Consider the following 20964-nt stretch of genomic DNA (forward strand, 5'->3'; position numbering starts at 1 on the left):
GTCCAATGTGGTTGACCTCATTTTCATGGTTTAGTGACCACTTGAAAAAAAAGTTAATATTTTTTGTAATTTTAAGTTCTCTCTTATTATAAGTAATAGGATAACTATATTTGGTTATGTGCGTACCTTTTAAGGTCCTCATACCCATCAGACAATGTTCACTTGACCCGACCTCATTTCATGGATCAGTGAACAAGGTTAAGTTCATATCTCAGATACTATAAGCAATAGGTCTTGTAAATTCGATGTATGCAAGGACTGTAAGGTGTACATGTCCAACTGGCAGGTGTCATCTGACCTCGACCTCCTTTTCATGGTTCAGTGTTTATAGTTAAGTGTTTGTGTTTTGTTCTATTTTTCCTCATACTTTATGCAATAGGTCTACTATATTTGTTGTATGGAATGATTGTAAGATGTACATGTCTGCCTGGCATGATTCATCTGACCTTGACCTCATTTTCATTGTTTATTGGTCAATGTTTAATTATCTTGTTTAATGATAAGTTTATGAGACAGTTGTAATACAGCTTTATATTTAGGACTATCAACATAACATCAATGATAAGTAAAGAAGGCAAGACATTCCAGTGTGTGCACTCTTGTTATTGTTCATTTTATTTTCGTCCTGAATATATGCATGAAATATTTTTTGTTTTGACTCTAATGCAAAAAATATTTAATCAATTCTGGTTTCTGACCTTATTTTTAAGGAGCAAAAGTTTATGAATTTTTGTACCCATAGCAGATATATATTGTATATACAATCTCGGTAAATGAAAAAAAATAAAATCTGTTATGTTTCAATCTAAATAATAAATAGTTCTGATGTCTGAAGAATTTTCATAAAAGCATTTCGAACGAATTTTCAAGCTTTATATAGTTATTTGAATAAGACAATACAGGTTTTTAAGGAAGAAGTTAGTTATCAAATTTAATATTATTTTACTCCAGTATGTACCATACCCCCAAGATCATATCTCACTTAATAATATTTGGCAGTGTTTCTTTTGTTAAATGATTATATTAACTTATTTTGATATTGGAAATGCATCATTTACCAATTTATTTATTTTTTCAGATCCTTTGGATGATTTAGAAGTGTTAGGTGGTAATGCTTCCTCTAGTGAGTGTGGTTCTGGAACAGGAAGAACTGAGACAACTGGACCAAGAAGTACTCTTATCATTTCACCATTGTCTGTTCTTAATAACTGGCTGGTAAGATGTGAAACAAAGTTCTAATGAAAAGGGATAATACAGAGATCATCTATTTATACATATATTGATTATAAACTTATATTGAGAAGAGCTCAATTTGTAATCATTTTAACATGACACCAGGTTATGAAAATATTTTATTAACATAGATTTTAAATGCTTCTTGCATGAAGAAGTTGTTCATTTTGGATTACCCAACACAATTGATATACAGACCATCTTTATTATCAATATGAAAAAAAAGATGTGGTATGATTGCCAATGAGACAAATCTCCACAAGAGACCAAAATGACACAGAAATTAACATGTTTTTTTGGAGAAAATAAAAGACATTAAGTAACCTTTCTTAGAAATAATTACTCTTTCTTGTTTAATAGGAGGTTGCCCAGAACTATGTCTCTTGAATGAACAAATCTTACAATTGTAATTAAAAATCGTTGCAATTCTGTTATGATACATGTCAAAGTGTCTTTTGCAGTATTTTAACGTTAGGTTATACTTACATGCATCTTTTTTTTCAATCATTAATAGGACCAGTTTGAAGATCATATCCATGAAAATGTGCATCTTGATATATACACATACTATGGGGCGAGCAGAACTAAAGATCCCAAAATTATTGGCCAACAAGATGTAGTATTGACTACTTACTCTACAGTTACTGCTGATGCAAAGGTAAGTCTTTTGTCATTTTGTCTTGTTGTATGACAAGGTTAAAAAAACATCAGTTTTTATAAACTTTATAACTACATCTCTAGGGATGTGTTTTTTAGTTATCATTTTGTGGGAGGATGGACTAGTGCACCGTGAAAATGTAAATCGTAGTAATAAATAATCTGTAAAATTTGGCAAACAATTTGAAAATTATGGGAAGAAGCTTAGATAAATGATGATCTCCTTCAGAATATTGTAACCCAGTATTATTTTTGTGAAAAAAAAATCTGTTTTGAATTGTTATGCATAGGATTTAAATGCTGAAGACATGCTCATGGAAGCTATATTTTTTTTTGTATTTTGATGTATTTTCTCAGGAACTGATATCTGAAATTTGGTTTCAGGCTTTATATAAGTCAGCTATACTATGTGATTTCCAGATTCATCACTCAACAACTTCCTGTTTACCGAACACTTACATCATTTTATACATGACATCCAAGTTGAAAATTTTTGTCATTTTTCTCAGGAACCACATTACAAGGATTTCTGAAATTTGGTTTCAGGGTTTAAATAAATCATCTGTACTGTGTGATGTGTTTTTAGATTCATTACTCAACAACGTCCTGTTTACTGTAATGTCAAATGTACCAGCTATCATCAGCAAGCAGTAGCTCACAGTTTCACTTGTTCTTTCATATTTTATTTTTTTTATCAAAATTATTGTCTTTCAGGGAAAAAACAACCCACTGCAGAAGGTGGAATGGTTGAGGATAGTATTGGATGAAGGACATGCTATAAGAAATCCAAATGCACAGCAGACAAAAGCTATTTGTGCTCTAAAAGCAGAAAGAAAATGGATTTTGACAGGTAAAGATTCAAAGTTTTCTGTTCGCTTATTTTGATTTATATGCATTGGTTATCCTTAACACTGTTTTTTTTGTTTGGTTTTTTTAAATGGTGGATGGTAATTTTAAAGGAATCAATACTGAAGTACTCTTGGAACCAAAGGAGTAAGTTCGGTAAGGGCTATATTTGGCCCCAATTATAAAGTTCATAGTTACAAGACAATAAATTTTTTAAGCTGCCTTAAAGATGTGTTAGAAAGTTAAACAGAACTGTTTTTCTTCATAGTTTAGTTCTAACACATTGTTTTTACATCCAAAAAAGTTCAAAATAAGGGATTTTGGTGAAATTTGACAAAATCAGCTAGATTTCCACCAAATAAAGGACCAGGAAACATAGAGCGCAGGCGTCCACAAGCTTAAGATTCAAATAAGACATGTGAAATGTCTTCACAAACATTATTTTAAAAGATCTTTGTTGTCGACGTATGCGCTCAGCTCTATGTTTCCTGTCCAATAATCTATGGAAATTCACCCATTTTCATTATTTTTTTCGTGAAAAATCAATATGAGTACAACTTGTGACGTCATAATAAAACGCAAAAACGTAAAATTTTCAACAAAATGGTTTCTATCATAGCTTGTCAATGTATTAGCTATAATTTATCGTGATATTGGTCGATAAATCCGAATTTGAAATTAACGCTAAACAGGGGGCCATTTTAGGACCTTAACGAACATACTCCTTTGGGAGACCAGTTTTAATTTTATCTTTTACGTCCCACCTGCCTATGATAGTAGTGTGGCATTTTGTTTTCTGGTCTGTGTCAGTCTGGTAGTTGGTCCTGTATCAGGTTTGAACAACAAAAGATTGGAAAGATACTTTACCATGAAGATGTGGTCATATTAACTTTATATACCTTATTTCACATATTTATTACGATGTGAACTTTTTAACCCTTTATGAATTTTAACTGTTGCATTCCTTAACTTGTTCTTATAAATTATTATTTAAAATCAGGACAATTCATGTTGTTTATGCTGTAAATCTGTAAAGAAAGGCTCTTTTTTGCCATAAATCTGGTAAATTTGGTAGTTTAAAAACATTCAACAGATGACCAAAATGATGTGGAAATGACCCACACCTATATTATTTTGTTTTGAATTTTGCAAAGATGATGGAAGGCACAATATAATCTGATGTTGATCAATCTGACAATCTTTTGATGAAGGGCACCTGTCTGCTTTTCCATAGCTGTACTTAGACTAGTTGTATGGTTGCTTGTTCCTTCTTGTAAAAGTTATTTTATTTAGTTATCTCCCCTTATATCTGAGATATCTTTCCTTATGTGGCAAAGTTGAAAAAAATTGAATCAAACATTAATTTTCTGTTTTTTGTAAAAGACTGCCACAGATATGATAAAACACATAATTTTTTATATTTCTCAAGAAAAGTTCTCAACAAGAATTACATGCTACTATCTGAATTTCCACATTTCATGAAAGATCTAATCCATTGTTATCTGCTATTTCGAAATCAATCTGAGCTATCAATATCATGAATATAAACCATAGAGCTCTGCTCAAGGGCTTCTATTTGTTTAAGGTTTAAATAGCATGTTTAATTGAAGAAAAAAAGACATACCTGGTATCATATACACCAGAAAATATACTTAGATGTTTTGATAAAGCTTGTTTTGAAAGGGGTTTGTTAAAGGCTGAAAATTGCTATAAATTGTATTTGTATTTAGAACTATGTATTTGATAAATATCTGTCTATTTATAGGTACTCCTATTCAAAATTCCATGAAGGATCTTTGGTCACTGGTTAACTTTCTACAGATCAGTCCATTTACAGATAAACAATGGTGGAACAGAGCAATAGAAAGACCCCTAAATGAGGGAAATGACAATGCTCTTAAGTATATCAAATTTTTTGTTGTTGTTATTATTGAATTTCTTACTATGCAACCCTTTTATTATATTAAGATGGGGAAAAACAGATATAAAAAAAAATTCACAGAGCTATTGAATGATAAACCTTGTAACATAAACTATACTTTATATTAAACTTAAACTAAGATGAATAGCTTAAGTTCTAGAGAACATATTCTTATGCAGTAAAATATATTCATGTATTAGAAAAGACTAGAACACAAGTAAATAGTTTGTCAGGCCACAAGGAGTCTCAGAGCAAGAATTAGGTGTGCTGTCACCATTATCAGCATCAACATTTTGTTATTTAGGTCAGTTCATGTACCACTATCAAAATGGCATATAATTAAGGCAAACCTCTGTCAACAGAAATTATTGTGTTGGAAGCAATGAAATACATTTGTTTCATCAACAGTGCAAAAGCAAAATCTACTAAAAAGGAAATGCATTGTGTATGCATAGTACATTTTTTTTACCTTCTAAATCACTGACTTGATTTCAATGTTTCCACAGAATAGACAATAACTGTTTAGTGTCTTGAAATATCATCTGTATTTGTACGAGGCTAAGGAACAGGTTTAATGGGAGCATCAGCCAACTATAACTCCTATTTGGAGCAGAGTACAAATACAGATGATATTCGAGTCTAAGAACTTATTGGTGGTGCTGAAAGATTTTCTTGTTGTCTTATGATACACATTTTTATAGACGAGTCCAGCATCTTATGGGAGCAATAGCTATGAGGAGAACAAAGACCATGAAGATAAATGATAAACCAATTGTAGATCTACCTGAAAGGAATGTTTTCATTGAACATGTCCAGTTGAGTGAAGAGGAAAGATCAGTTTACGAGGCCATGCAGAAGGAAGGAAAAATAATTGTCAGCAGGTGAAACTATATATAAATAATTTGTAACTATTGACAGGAATAATCATACTTGTCCTTGCTGAATGAAAATTACTTTAATTTAATTGAGTGCCTTAAACAGAATATATATTGTAAAATAACATTCATATATGATAATTTTGGTTAATTTTTTCACTTGTACAGAAATATGTTTCTTATACATTGGAGAATCCAAAGGGGTAGAATAGAGGTAGTAGAAGAAATGAATTAAAAATTCTCTGAGTCTAGCTTAAAACCTAGATCAGATGTAACCATAATTATTAGGTGTAATGAAATTTTTGTGCATAATTGTAAAAATTCTTCAAAATACAATATTCTTGTTATAAGTTTGGATCTGGTGAGTTGCAATAAGTCCCTTGAACCACATATATCCCTTTCCATGTTGAAACCATGCAATTTTTTTCAAAATCCAATTAAACATTTTCATCAAAATGAATTATCATTCTCTGCCAAGATAAAGAAATCAATTTTATCAAAGCACACGCTTTTACAGAAAAAAATATGATAAGATATAGTGTTATAATGGATATTTTAGACAGTTAACAGCATTATATTTTAACATTTCAGGTACTTCACTCAAGGTACATTGCTTCATAACTATGGTGATGTTTTGGCTATATTGATGCGGTTGAGACAGATGTGTTGCCATCCACTTCTTGTTGCCAAAGCAGCAGCAGCAATTCAGGAGACTGTTGGGCACCTTGAACCAGGGCAGGCCATTCCTGATCATTTGAGAGAAAAATTAATCGGCAAATTGTTGTTGGTTTTAGGATCTGGTTCGGATGAAGAATGTGCCATCTGTCTAGATGGTCTGAAGGAACCTGTTATTACTCATTGTGCACATGTCTTCTGTAAGAGATGCATTGATTCTGTGATTCAGGCAGAAAAGGTATACTTCTGAGAAATATTTCATACTTACTGTGGATTCATTATTATTCCTTGGATACCAATTTTTGGGGGTAAAGGTGAACCAAAAAATTAAATGTTAAACGAATGACAAATTTTATAACGGCTTGTATGCAGACTTTTGCTCAACCACGAAATCAAATATCTACAAACATGCAAGTTTTCCTTAATTCACAAAAAAAAATAATCCAGAGTAAATGAAAAGACCCTGAACCAGATTAGTGTATCACAATTACATAATGGGAATATATATGTTTACAGTAAAGACTGCCTCTACTATTACCCCTTCATAAGATAATTTAGTTCTTGCACATATTTGTAAAGAGAAATAAGTAAGAGTACTATTTGAAGATTTGTTTTTTATCATAATAGACAAAGATTTGCAATCCTATTCTTCTAGATCTCCAAACATGTCTTATCTGTATTGAATTGTTATATATCTTGCCTCTGAGGTTACTATGCTTGAATACCCATGTTTATCTTTTCAGCCACATCCACATTGCCCATTATGTAGAGGAAATGTAGATACAGACAAATTGCTTTCACCTTCAGTGGAAGAGTTAAATCAGCAGAAAGACACAGAACAATTGGATATTAGTGCTAATACTTGGAAATCTAGTGCTAAGGTATGATGGAATAGAATATCAATACTTGTGCTAGAAAAGAAGTGTTTAGGTATGATTGGGATATAGTATTAGTGCTGATACTAAGAAATCTAGTGCTATTGTATGATGGGGATATGGTATTGGGGCTGATACTTAGAAATTTAGTACTAAGGTATGGTGGGGATAGAATACATGGAATAGTAGTGCTGATACTAGGTAATCTAGTGGTATGGTATGATGGGTATAGGATATAAGTGCTAATCTGTCCTGACTTCCATATAGATTAGACCGTTGGTTTTCCCATTTGAATGGTTTTACACTAGTAATTTTGGGGCCCTTTATAGCTTGTTGTTCGGTGTGAGCCAAGGCTCCGTGATGAAGGCCGTACTTTAACCTATAATGGTTTACTTTTTAAATTGTTATTTGGATGGAGAGTTGTCTCATTGGCACTCACACCACATCTTCCTATAGCTATTGTCTGCATATTGATGTTGGTAAATACCAGCTGTGTGTTACAATAGGAAGCTTTTTGTTGAGTGAGCGCAGCATATGCCTTCAAAACAACTTCATATTGTGTTTAGCAACCAGAATGATTGATTGATAATTCATTCATTCTAATGTCAGTGATGTGTCAGTCTGAGTTATTTAGACCAGGCTAATGTATTTGTCATCATGAAGCTAGTTCAAACATATTTATTTAGAGTGGATTGGGAAACAAGTTTTGCAACTTGTATTAATCCCTTTCCACTTTGCGGGTGCGAGTGCTGCCTTGTAGCGGCATTAGCCTACTCTTTTTCGAAATCTACAAGGGTCTTTAACGTGCAAGAGATTTGGCTCTCTCTTAACACGGGTCAGCCATTTATCGTCCCCTTCCGATGGCCTATCATTGTTTCCTTAAGACCTACTCGCTAATGGTGTCAAGGGAGAGCCGAAAATTGAGTTCCTGAAATTTTCATCCCAAACGGGAATCGAACCAGGAACCTTTGTGTTAGTAGTCCGATGCACTAACCACTACACCACGGCTCTCATGAAGCTGTGATATGCAGTTTTATGAATAATTAAGCACAGTGATACAGACAGTAGGCACACAAATAAATCAAAATCTAAGCTCTAAGGTATTATGGGGGTAGGATATTAGTGCTAATACTTTGAAAACCAGTGCTAATGTATTCAGAATTGGACGATATAACATATTATTACTACTACTAATATATCATGCTAAAGTAATTTTTTGATAAGATATTATTACAAACCCTTAGAAATCTAGCTGGATAAGATATTAAAGTTAATGTATGGTTGGAATGGGATATTTGTACAAATGCTTGGAAATTTAGTGGAAATACGACATTAGTTTGAAACATTTGTCACATAGTGTTGAGGGAGTTTTGACTCTTTACAATATATTTTGAATTATCATAATTTTTTTCTCAATGAAACTAACAAAAATTCTTTTACATCAGGTTGATGCCTTGATCAATGGCCTGTTGAAGTTGAGACAAGAGGATCCCACAGTTAAAAGTTTGGTTGTTTCACAATTCACTTCCTTGTTGTCACTTATAGAAATACCTTTAGGGTAAGTAAAGTTTATACTTAATAGCTTATTGTATGGATTGGGAAGCTGTTTTTTAAATTTTTATCCCAAATTTTTATTAAACTAATATCAGAGATTTATATCAGCAATGGCTAGGACAAGTTTAAAAATCATTATTGAATTTCTATTTTAAAAGAGTTATGCCACTTTGAAATAGTAATTATATTGAAAAGTGCATCACAGCTGCTCTCACTATACAATTCTCTAGAGTTTTATCAAACTTGTCACAAAGGTTTATATCAGCAGTGCCCAGGACAAAAAGACTTATCAGTGTCAATCAAGTATTGTCAAAAAAGTTATGCCTCTTGAAATGTTGATTATATTTAAATTTATATTAGTAAAAATAAATGCTGCAAGGAATGACATGTATTATTTTATTGGATACAATACACCTTATTCCAATTGATGTCAAAAGTGATCACTAATTTTCATACAGTCATACATGTGAACCTCCCGACGGGAGTACAAAACTCCTGTTTTCAGGGGTCTCCTCCCGTCCTCCCGTTTAGGAGAAAAAAACTCCTGTGTATGAAATATTTCATGAATGAAAATTTTCAGACGCCATATTTGATCATTTCTTACTACTGTACGGGTGTTATTGACACCTGTGTTAAATTTTACCTGTACATCAAAGAAGATGTATAATAAATTGGCTTCACTTGACAGCTGGGGTGTCAAACATACTGGTAATCAACGTTTACCAATGTTTACCTCTGGCTAACTGCCGTTGTGTTATAAAAACGATGTGTATTGGAAATATTGAAATACATTTTTGTTACTTCCCTTTGTTTTATCCTGTTTTCAGTTATTTTGCTTTTAAAAATGTAAATTGTAAAAAGACTATAAATGATTAATATTTTAATCAAATAATCATAAAAGGATGTTGATTAAATGAATTTAAATGTTTTGGGACAAATAAAAAAATATAAATTTATAAATTATTTTAGCAATCTAGACCTCCTTTCATGGATTAAATTGAAGTTTATATTATCTATACTATTAAACGAGAAGACCTCATTTTTGGTGTCGCTTCTCTTCTTTCCACAATTAATTGATCAACACGCCTCTGTGTCCTATAGGTACAGTGCATAGTGCCATTTGTCATCCATTCATATGATTATTCAGATTGAGTTATTTTTGGAGAAAAACGAGAAAAAAGTCATCCGGATATTGTCCCGTCATTGGACGAAATTTGAAGTCAGATTAGACTTCCGTTTTGCGTTTTTTTCCTGTATACTTTGAACAAACATATACATGAATAAAGTTAGTGTATTTTAAGAATTCTATCTGCTATCAATTTCAAGTTTACTATCCACGGCAGCACAGAGGTTATTAAATAGAGAGGGTCTGTATACTATATCAATGACCACTATGGATCGATTAGTAAACTTAGAATTGAAAGTAAATACACCACATTTATATAGTAATGAATGTTCATAATATACAGATAAGCGCAAAAAATATTCATGTGAACTTTTGATACCTTTTCTGAAATTCTCCAGTCATTAAATCTTTTACAAAATTCATTGATTTATTCACAAAAAAAGAAGATGTGGTATGATTGCCATGTTGAGACAACTCGGCTCCACAAGAGACCAATATGACACAGATATTAACAATCATAGGTTACCGTACGACCTTCAACAACGAGCAAAGCCCATACCGTATACTCAGCTTTAAAAGGCCCCGAACTGACAATGTAATCAATTCAAACCAGAAAACTAGCGGCCTTATTTTTTACAAAAAAATGAACAAAAAAACACATAAACAAAAAACAACCACTGAATTACAATCACCTTCTTCAATGTTCATAACATACTAAATGTATGTTCATATTAAATTGATGGAAAACCAAAAAATAGGAGTATTGGAAATAAAGGAGGAGGGATAAACAAAAAACATTTTCCTGTCCCCAATAACCTATGACTTATGATACTTTTGCTGAAATTATGTAAGTTAAAACTACGCTCTGAATGCCCGCGAATTCGCGGGTGTGTTCTAGCTTGCGTTTTTCTGTTTACTTTGAACATACATTATACTACAAATACAGTGTATTTTCTGTCTTATATCCATCATTGGGGGAAATTTAATTCAGATTAGACCTCCGGTTTGCGTTTTTTTTTACTTTGAAACAAATACATATATCTACGAATAAAGTGTATTTTCTGTCTGATATCATTTTCAAGTTTATTATTCACGGCGGTCAAAGGGTTTATTTAATAGAGAGGGTCTGAATAATATATAAATGACTGCTGTGGATCAATAATTAAACTGAGAATTGACTGGAACGGGTGTTTTTAAGATCGAAATTTCAGGATTGACCATGCGGATCCAGAAAATTTCATACGCAGGGGCCCGTTGACTGCCTAAGAGGGCCCGCTCCGGTCATGCTTCAGTGATTCCTTATATAAGCATCCTATTATTTTCCAGAAAAGGGGGGGCGGGACCCCTAAATCCGCCTCTGCCCCGACCCCCCCCCACCTTTAATGAATGTTCATAATATACAGATAAGAGCTAAAATTATTCATGTGTCATTAAAATTAAAAGAGAATAAACAAAAAAAAAGAGATTTTTTTTGTGGAAAAGGGAGGAGCCGGGCTAGAAAAACAATTATCCTGTCCCGATACCTTTTCTGAAATTCTCAAGTCACTAAATGTGTTACCTTACGGCCTTCAACAATAAGCAAAAGCCGATACTGCATAGTCTGATATAAAAGGGCCCAAAATGACAATGTAAAACAATTCAAATGAGAAAACTAACAGCCTTATTTATGTACAAAAAAAGAACGAAAAACAAAAATCACTGAACCACTGAATAACAGGCTCCTGAGTGGAATGCTCATAATACATGTACACTAAATGTATGTTCATACTGAAATTAATAGAAAACAAAAAAAATGGGAATTTGGGAAATAAAGGAGAAGGGTTAAAAAAAACATTTTCCTGTCCCCAAGTACTATGACTTTTGATACTTTTCCTGAAATTCTTAAGTCATTAAATCTCTAACAAAATTCTTCCTACAACACTTTACATCCTTTCAAATACGCTCTGAATACCCGCGATTTCGCGGGTGTGTTCTAGTAAATCATTTATGTGACTGAGATATTCAATATGTACATTTAGACTAATAAAAGTTCTAGTTAAAAGTTTTAAATTAATTGGGGTTTTATAATTGTAGATGTTAGAATATATAAGATTTTATTGTGTAAGCTAGAAATAGCAAAACATTATACAATGTTTAACGTCTTTTTAAGTTTTCTACAAATATGACTTTCATAATGCTTAAAAGCCATGCAGTACTACTGTCAGTGTTTGTAATTTATGATGTTGCAAACAAACATGTAGAGCTTATTTCTTTCTTATTTGTCTATACATTTACCAATGCTAAGGAGATGGAGACATGAATAAAAATCTATACAGATAAGATAGATAAATATAATGATTTATTTGCAAGCAGTGAACAATCATTTATCAAAAACAAAACAAAACTAAACAGGAAACAGATTCTTCTTAATATTTTATTTTATTCAAATAGAAAGGCAATAAGGGATCATAAGGGTACTTTAAACATATTACATTTTGTAGAAAAAACACAATTTCTACTTCATATGGTTACTTTTACGACAAAATTTATGTCGATTAAAAACCTCCTGATCTGAGTCCTAATCTCCTGACCAAAATTTCCAAATCTCCTGATCTGAGTTTCACAGTCCATCACATGTATGTACAGTCAAATTATCTACTACTGACCTTGGTCATGCTGTCAGTGTGTATAAAACATTTGTGGCAGAACTTTAATCATTGAATAATCCAATTGAAAGAAGTTTTAAATGGAAAATAAGATCATTTATCATGAATGCATTTACAATTTCATAAAATGCCAAGTAGGGCAAGCTGGGCAATGGAAATCTCAATAGTAGAAACATTTGAAAGCAATGAAAACAGTCCACTTCTGAACAGATGAACATTAACAGTGATATTTCTTATTGTAGTATGCATGGATTTAACTTTGTGAGGTTGGATGGAACTATGAGTTTGAAGCAGAGACAGACAGCTATAATGCAATTTAGTAACAGCAGTTATGGTTCACCTACCATTATGTTGCTATCTCTAAAAGCTGGTGGAGTTGGGATCAACTTGATAGCAGCTTCCAGAGTATTTCTAATGGACCCTGTAAGACTTCTATATTGATAATAACAAGTTATTAGTTATATAAGAATAAGGAGATGTGGTATGATTGCCAATTAGATAATTTTCCACCCAACTTCAAATGAAATGGATGAAAGTAATTAAAAACAATTGTTTGACCTACAACAATGAAGAAAAGCAAAACCCAATAGTTGGTTATAAAAAGATCTACATAAAAAATTTGAAAATTCAATTAAAAATCTTGTTGCCTTATTTATAACAAAACAATGAGGAAAAACAAATGTGATGGACATGAACAAATGACAACCACTAAACTACAGGCTCCTGATTCAAGATAGACACTTAAAGAATGTGACGGGGTTAAACATGTTTGTGAGAATTAATATTTGTTACTTTGTTAATCAAAATTTAAACACATGTTACTTTGCTACTTGGCTATTATAGGCTTTGTAAAATACAACTTTGAGACTGTCAGACAGAAAGCTTTTATACTTGATTGCAGGGGTAGAAATTACAACCAAATTCTTAGTCACCAATTGAGCCCCTACTAGAATTGGGAAGTAGCCGATTGATTTTGAGCATATCTGATATCAAAATGCAGTGACATGCAATTTTATGAAGAGCTATTTAGAGTATTTTTTAAGGCACAGGAAGTAAAGCTAATAAGGATGTCTTATAAGTCATTCATATGTTCAATAGGTACAAATTAAAAGTTTGAGAAAGATATTGCACAAGTTAAGTCTATAATTGGCTATATATATTTCATTAAAATTCTGTATTTTTAATTCTCTTTTTCTAGGCCTGGAATCCAGCTACAGAGGAGCAGTGTTTTGATAGATGTCACAGACTTGGCCAAACCAGGAATGTTACAATAACAAAAGTAGGCTGATATTTACTTGTTCAAAGTTACTGGGATGTTTTATAAATAGAGTTAACTTCCAGATGTACTTTGCAGTGAAAGTAATCCATGTATAAAAGTTTAAACATTTCCCTCAATTGTTTGGTTCTACTCAAGTTTTCAATAGATGACCATTCAGAGCAACTTTATATTAATGTATGCATAATTCATTTTAAAAAGAAGGAAGTCCATTAATCAGAAGTTTTTCTTAGATTATTTACATATAAATTAGGCTCTAAATGTATCAGAGATCATTCATAAACACCACCTGAAATCACTTGGAAGGGTTATATTGCAATGACTTGGGGAATAAACTATGCATGTGAGGTATATAGGAATCTATCTGTCAGTGTTAAAGATTTTTTTTTGGCTAAAAAGGATATCATTATTCTTGTTATTGTTGTTATCCTATATCAAAGGTTGTGTTAGAAATACCATGGAAAATCTATCTGGGAGGTCAAGGTCACAAAATTAGTTCATTTTTATTTTTGTCCTCATATTCAAATTTACAATGTTTTATCTGTTATAACTTTGTAATGTCTTGAAAGATATTAATAATATAGTTAGATGTAAATTGTTACTAGACACCAAAGAGGATGTTACAAACAAGGTTGAATTTGTATCTTATAAGTTCAATATTTATTCTTTCTTTGTATACATATATATTTTTCTGTTAAGTATTAAATTTATTTTAAGATCCATTTTGTTACATCTTGTGATCAATTTTATTTGGCAATCGCCAATGGCAGTCAGCAGGGTTCAAGAACATCAGTTGTTCGACCTGTTAGTCAAATGCGTTTTGTTGAAATAAACTTTTTCACTTTTTTGGTCTTTTGGAAAATGTTGTTTGTGCTGTTTTTAGACCCTTCTACAACGAAATTTGTTTAACATGCACACGTATAAAAATTGCGGTTTTTATCCAACGCAATCATAGGTTTGAACGTAGTTTTCAATTTAGACTCGTGTATATATATATATATGAACACAAGGGACAGTGAGTTGTATATAGAAGTAAATAAAAAGGTCAAGGGGTTGTGAATAAAAATGAATACAAGGAAAAGGGGATTGTATATAAAAATGAATAAAAGGGGGAATGGGTATCATTTCGTGAGCTTTGCAGTACTTGTAGTTCACAAAAGTCATTATTAAGTTCTATAAAAAGTTATTATTTGGAGACTTATGTTAATATTGTTCAAAGTCATAAAATGACTGGTATAGCAGAATTTAAAACTCATTGCTCATTTAAACCAAACCAACAAAGTGTGTATTTTCAGAAGACTTGTATATGCTAAAACTGTAATTATGAGAGAAAAAGTTTAATGTTTCCATTACCATGAATATTTGAATCTGTATTAAATATTTGCTTTTCAATCACATTGTAGTTTGTTGTTGATGACTCTGTAGAAGGCAGAATGATGGATTTACAGGACAAAAAGAGGAAATTGATGCAGGGGGCTTTTGGCAAGAAACAAAGTGCAGAGGAAAAAAGGACAAATCGAATACAAGATATAAAAGCTTTGATGGATATGTAAACCTGAGCAGGGAATGACTCTTCATGTCTTATGCATATTGTATAGGGTGTATTATGCATATTGTACAATGTGTCTTATACATATCGTTTAACACGTCTTATGCATACTGTTAAACAGTGATCACCATCAGATGCCATTCATTAGATTGGACATTTCGTAATATTAATTAGTTTGTTTACATATTAGTTACATTAGGTAGGTAACAATTGTGGAAAGTGATATATTTTATGGGGTTTGAATGCAATTGTTTTAAGGTGCTATTAAAAAGGTGATATTTCTTATGTCATATTCACTGTTCATTGGTCGATGTGATTACTTAGTGCTTTTTATACATAGTGCAAGTTATTTTATATGAATACTTTAGGTTGATTTTACATTCATTGTATTCTCCTTTGTATGGCACAATATAGGAAAGGTAACTCAAGAATGTTCGTTTTTTTAATTAAAATGGCCCTGTTTTTTTCAATTAAATCAATATGCGGCTGATATGCAAAATAAATCTTCCATATTCAGTCAACATTTAATTACTTGAAACCTCAACTGCGGTAGATATTAGAAGAAATAAAAAATGATTACATTGAAAATATGCCCATTTGATAATAGTTATGAGAGAAACATTTTAAGATGCATGCACTCACAAAAAAGGTAGTTTTATATCCAGGTGGAACTTATATTATATTAATGTAATATCCCTATCTTTGATTTTGTGTGAGGCCACAACAGCATGTTATCTTGCTTCTGCCAAATTATAACTGAAATACCTTTTCCAGGAACATATAAGGAGATCTTCTTTTATTAGGATTAACAATCAAAAAGTGCCAATAAAATACATTATTGTAGGCATTTTGAGGTATTAAAAATTATGTTTACATGAAAACCAAGGATATCTTTTTAAGCCTAATGCAAAAAGTATATATGTGCTGTTAATTTTTTACAAATTCTTTTTAATTGTTGAGCCTACACATGATACAGTTTGTCTAGAATTTATTGCATTGTATCTCAATTCTAAATTAAGAAACATTTTATTTTAAGATTAAACATCAAATTGATAAGCAAAAGAAAAGTCATTCATTTTTAGCTCACCTGGCCCAAAGGGCCAAGTGAGCTTTTCTCATCACTTGGCGTCCGTCGTCGTCCTGCGTCCGGCGTTAACTTTTACAAAAATCTTCTCCTCTGAAACTACTGGCCAAATTTAACCAAACTTGGCCACAATCATCATTGGGGTATCTAGTTTAAAAATTGTGGCTGGTGACTCGGCCAACCAACCAAGATGGCCGCCATGGCTAAAAATAGAACATAGGGGTAAAATACAGTTTTTGGCTAATAACTCAAAAACCAAAGCATTTAGAGCAAATCTGACATTGGGTAAAATTGTTTATCAGGTCAAGTTCTATCTGCCCTGAAATTTTCAGATGAATCTGACATTCCCTTGTTAGGTTGCTGCCCCTGAATTGGTAATTTTAAGGAATTTTTGCTGTTTTTGGTTATTATCTTGAATATTATTTAAGATAGAGATAAACTGTAAACAGCAATGATGTTCAGCAAAGTAAGATCTACAAATAAGTCAACATGACCAAAATGGTCAGTTGACCACTTTAGGAGTTATTGCCCTTTAAAGTCAATTTTTAACCATTTTTCGTAAATCTTAGTAATTTTTTACAAAAATCTTCTCCTCTGAAACTACTGAGCCAAATTAATTGAAACTTGGCCACAATAACCATTGGGGTATCTAGTTTATAAATTGTGTCCAATGACCTGGCAATCAAACCAAGATGGCCACCATGGCTAAAAATAGAACATGGGGTAAAATGCAGTTTTTGGCTTATAACTCAAAAACCAAAGCATTAAGAGCAAATCTGATCGGAAGTAAAATTGTAAATTAGGTCAAGATCTATCTACCCTGCAATTTTCAGATGAATTGGATCATCGGTTGTTAGGTTGCTGCCCCTGAATTGGTAATTTTGAGGAAATTTTGCTGTTTTTCTGTTATTATCTTGAATATTATTATAGATAGAGATAAACTGTAAACAGCAATAATGTACAACACAGTAAGAACTAAAAATAAGTCAACATGACCAAAATAGTCAATTGACCCTCTAAGGAGTTATTGACCTTCATAGTCAATTTTTAACAATTTTCACAAAATTTGTAGATTTTCACCAACATTTTCCAAAGAAACTACTGTTATAGATAGAAATAATTGTAAGCAGCAAAATTGTTTAGTAAAGTAAGATCTACAAACACATCACCATCACTAAAACACAATTTTGTCATGAATCCATCTGTGTACAATGTTTAATATTAACATAGACCAAGGTGAGCGACACGGGCTCTTTAGAGCCTCTAGTTTACTTTTTAATATAATTTTTTATGAAGAAAGGTTGATTTTATTATAATTTTTTACACAATCGTTTTTTTAATGTTTCAAGGGTTTAGTACTTGATGAAATGCTGGCAAAAAAATAGAAAGGGTATTAATGCATTGCATTTAAATGTACGGACCACAGAACTACATTTCTTTTTAAAATTGGGACTTTTTAAAATTGGGATTTTAAACAATTTCGCTACCTCAAAAAATTATGTTTTCCTATATTTATCCCATTCCTTTAATGGATATTTTGATCAATAAGAATAAAATTACTTTCATAAATATCAAGAATGAAGTCGCTGCATTGTATAACAGAATCAAATGTATCAGTATTGTTAATTTTCTAGTCTTTGTTGTTAAAAAGTAGATAAATAGTCATTTTTGTTACTTTTGGAAAATAAATTTTTTGAACATATTTTTGTTTACTCTTTATACATCATATGTTTGTGGCCTTTGAAAAAAAGTTTCCATACTCTGCTTGTTCATGAGCAATGTATTTTGTTTAAATTACTGTTTATAAGGCATGACAATGATAGATACCAGATATTTCAGGTTTAAATAATTAGAAAAGGAAGATGATGGATGGTACCCTATAACTCCTGAATACAGTTGTAGAAGTCCTAATCAGTATCACTTGCTTCAAGCACAAAATACAGCTGATAACCCATTTAAAGTAAAGGCATTTTTTCTTGGAAGTATCAGCATTCAAATTCAAAGAAAGTTCTTGAACATCGTTATTCATATGAATTTGAAAGCAATAATTTAAAATGAACATAAAGTCATTTATAAATCACAAATTCTACTGCAGCATGCATGAAGTTCTAATCAATAAGTTTAAATTTTTGACACAACAGCAGGATAAGCTGTATTGCTTTAACAGAACAGGATGCTTATTTTATGTCTTGTCTGCAGCAAAAGTTGAAGTATACGAGACAAGGTATTGCAATCCGACAGCAATGGCTAATGTTATTTGTCTTAAGTATACCTGAAAGCTTCATACTTTGTGTGTAGATAGATACCTTATGTTACAAAGTTTCGGTCTGTCATATCCTTGACTTCATTTTCATGGATATTGACTGCTTGAGAAAAAGTTTGGTTATGTGAATTTCTTGCTTATTATGCATAGTAGGATTACTATTTAGTATACAAGTTCCTAAAAATTTCTTCATGTTCACCAGACAATGGTCGTCCCTTGATTTTCGTTGTCCATGAATGAAGTCTGTTACTTGCCAAATTTTTTGTATACCCCTTCCAAATGTATTTCTCATTGTTATATGCCTCAAATAGTAAGTCAAAATGACACCATCAAAAAAATTGGGTAATGAATTTTAAAGTAAAGTAGTGATTTGGTTCAGTTGAAAAAGGTTAAAAATTAGCACTTCGGAAGCTGTCAAAAGATTTCAAGACCCCTTTAACAAAAAATTGTATATATTTTGAGTTGGTGCAGATAACGTTTTCTATAATTTTGATATAAGTTGTCCCAAAAGTAGTACAACACACTGTAAAAAGATTTTTGAGAAAGTGCAGGTGGGATTTTTTTAATTTGCATTTATTGTCTAAAAGAAATTCACTACGAAATAATTGTTGTCTTGGAATCGCAATATTCACCAAACTTTGACCTCATTTTTATAGTGACAGTTGGCATGTATGCTATATGTAGCAGCAATCTCCCATACAGACAGAGTTATCGTCCTTTCCTCCTCCAAGATTGATGCATCAGATCAACTATATTTGGTGTATGGAAAGATTGTAAGGGGTACATGTCAGTCTGGCAGGTTTCATCTGACCTTGACCTCATTTTTATGGTTCATTGGACAATGCTTTTGTGTTTTGGTCTGTTAATCCAAGTAATATTAGCATTGGTCCAAATATATATAGTTTATGGAATTAATGCAAGGTGTGCAGGTATCATCCAACCTTGACCTCATTTTCGTGGTTGATTGGTCGTTTTTTAGCTTTTGTTTTTTGGTTTGTTTTTTAACTTCTATTAAAAGCAGTAGGTCAACATTATTTGATGCATGTAAAATAATGATTGTAAGGTGTGCATTTGGCTGGTATGATCTGATCTCTCATTGTCTACCTCATTTTCATGGTCCATTAGACAATGTAAAGCTTTTGTGTTTTGGTCTGTTTATCAGATGTTAAAAGCAATTTGTCAACTTTTTTAATTTCATTATTTGGTGTATGGAAAAAAGTAAAAACACAAAAATACTGAACTCCGAGGAAAATTCAAAAAGGAAAATCCAAAATCAAAAGTCCAAACTCATCAAACGAATGGATAACAACTGTCATATTCCTGACTTGGTACAGGAATGATTGTCTGAATATATGTAATGTGCATTAGACAACTATCCATCAGAGGCTAATTGTTTTGGATGTAAGCAGCCTTCAACAATGAGCAAAACTGATTCCTCTTTAGGTAATAAAAAGGCTGAGGCCTGACAAAATGTGAAACATTTCAGACAGTAAGACCAAAAGCCTGAATTATAAAAAATTAATGGTGACAAGACGGCAACCAACAACACCAGGCAGGTTAAACTTGTTTTTAAGAGCTCTACCTTGACCTTTTTAGCTCACCTGGCCCGAAGGGCCAAGTGAGCTTTTCCCATCACTTTGTGTCCGTCGTCGTCCGTCGTCGTTGTTAACTTTTACAAAAATCTTCTCCTCTGAAACTACTGGGCCAAATCGAACCAAACTTGGCCACAATCATCATTGGGGTATCTAGTTTAAAAAATGTGTGGCGTGACCCGGTCAACCAACCAAGATGGCCGCCACGGCTAAAAATAGAACATATGGGGTAAAATGCAGTTTTTGGCTTATAACTCAAAAACCAAAGCATTTAGAGGAAATCTGAAATGAGGTAAAAATGTTAATCAGGTCAAGATCTATCTGCCCTGAAATTTTCAGATGAATCGGTCAACCCATTGTTGGGTTGCTGCCCCTGAATTGGTAATTTTGTGGAAATTTTGCAGTTTTTGGTTATTATCTTGAATATTATTATAGATAGAGATAAACTGTAAACAGCAATAATGTTCAGCAAAGTTAGATTTACAAATAAGTCATCATGACCGAAATGGTCAGTTGACCCGTTTAGGAGTTATTGCCCTTTATAGTCAATTTTTAACCATTTTTCGTAAATCTTAGTTATCTTTTACAAAAATCTTCTCCTCTGAAACTACTGGGCCAAATTAATCCAGACTTGGCAACAATCATCTTTGGGGTATCTAGTTTTAAAAATGTGTCCAGTGACCCGAATATCAAATCAAGATGGCCGCCACAGCTAAAAATAGAACATAGGGGTAAAATGCAGTTTTTGGCTTATAACTCAAAAACCAAAGCATTTTGAGCAAATCCGACACGG

At 32.2% G+C, this 20964-nt stretch overlaps 1 protein-coding gene across 2 annotated transcripts in view; it reads left to right on the top strand.

The window, feature by feature from the left end:
- LOC134712414 (helicase-like transcription factor) overlaps positions 1-16306 on the top strand; it is a 57645-nt gene extending 41339 nt beyond the window's left edge. For both annotated transcript variants that reach the window (XM_063573937.1, XM_063573936.1), the window contains exons 15-25: positions 1079-1215; positions 1748-1891; positions 2605-2740; positions 4502-4637; positions 5359-5538; positions 6124-6445; positions 6951-7088; positions 8528-8640; positions 12650-12830; positions 13606-13686; positions 15087-16306. In XM_063573937.1, coding sequence (XP_063430007.1) covers positions 1079-1215; positions 1748-1891; positions 2605-2740; positions 4502-4637; positions 5359-5538; positions 6124-6445; positions 6951-7088; positions 8528-8640; positions 12650-12830; positions 13606-13686; positions 15087-15236 — 1718 coding nt within the window. In that variant the 3' untranslated portion in view covers positions 15237-16306. The remainder of the gene's footprint in view (positions 1-1078; positions 1216-1747; positions 1892-2604; positions 2741-4501; positions 4638-5358; positions 5539-6123; positions 6446-6950; positions 7089-8527; positions 8641-12649; positions 12831-13605; positions 13687-15086) is intronic.
- The last annotated feature ends 4658 nt before the right edge of the window (positions 16307-20964 follow it).

This window comes from Mytilus trossulus, chromosome 3 (assembly GCF_036588685.1).
Source record: "Mytilus trossulus isolate FHL-02 chromosome 3, PNRI_Mtr1.1.1.hap1, whole genome shotgun sequence".
NCBI classification, from domain to species: Eukaryota; Metazoa; Mollusca; class Bivalvia; order Mytilida; family Mytilidae; genus Mytilus; species Mytilus trossulus.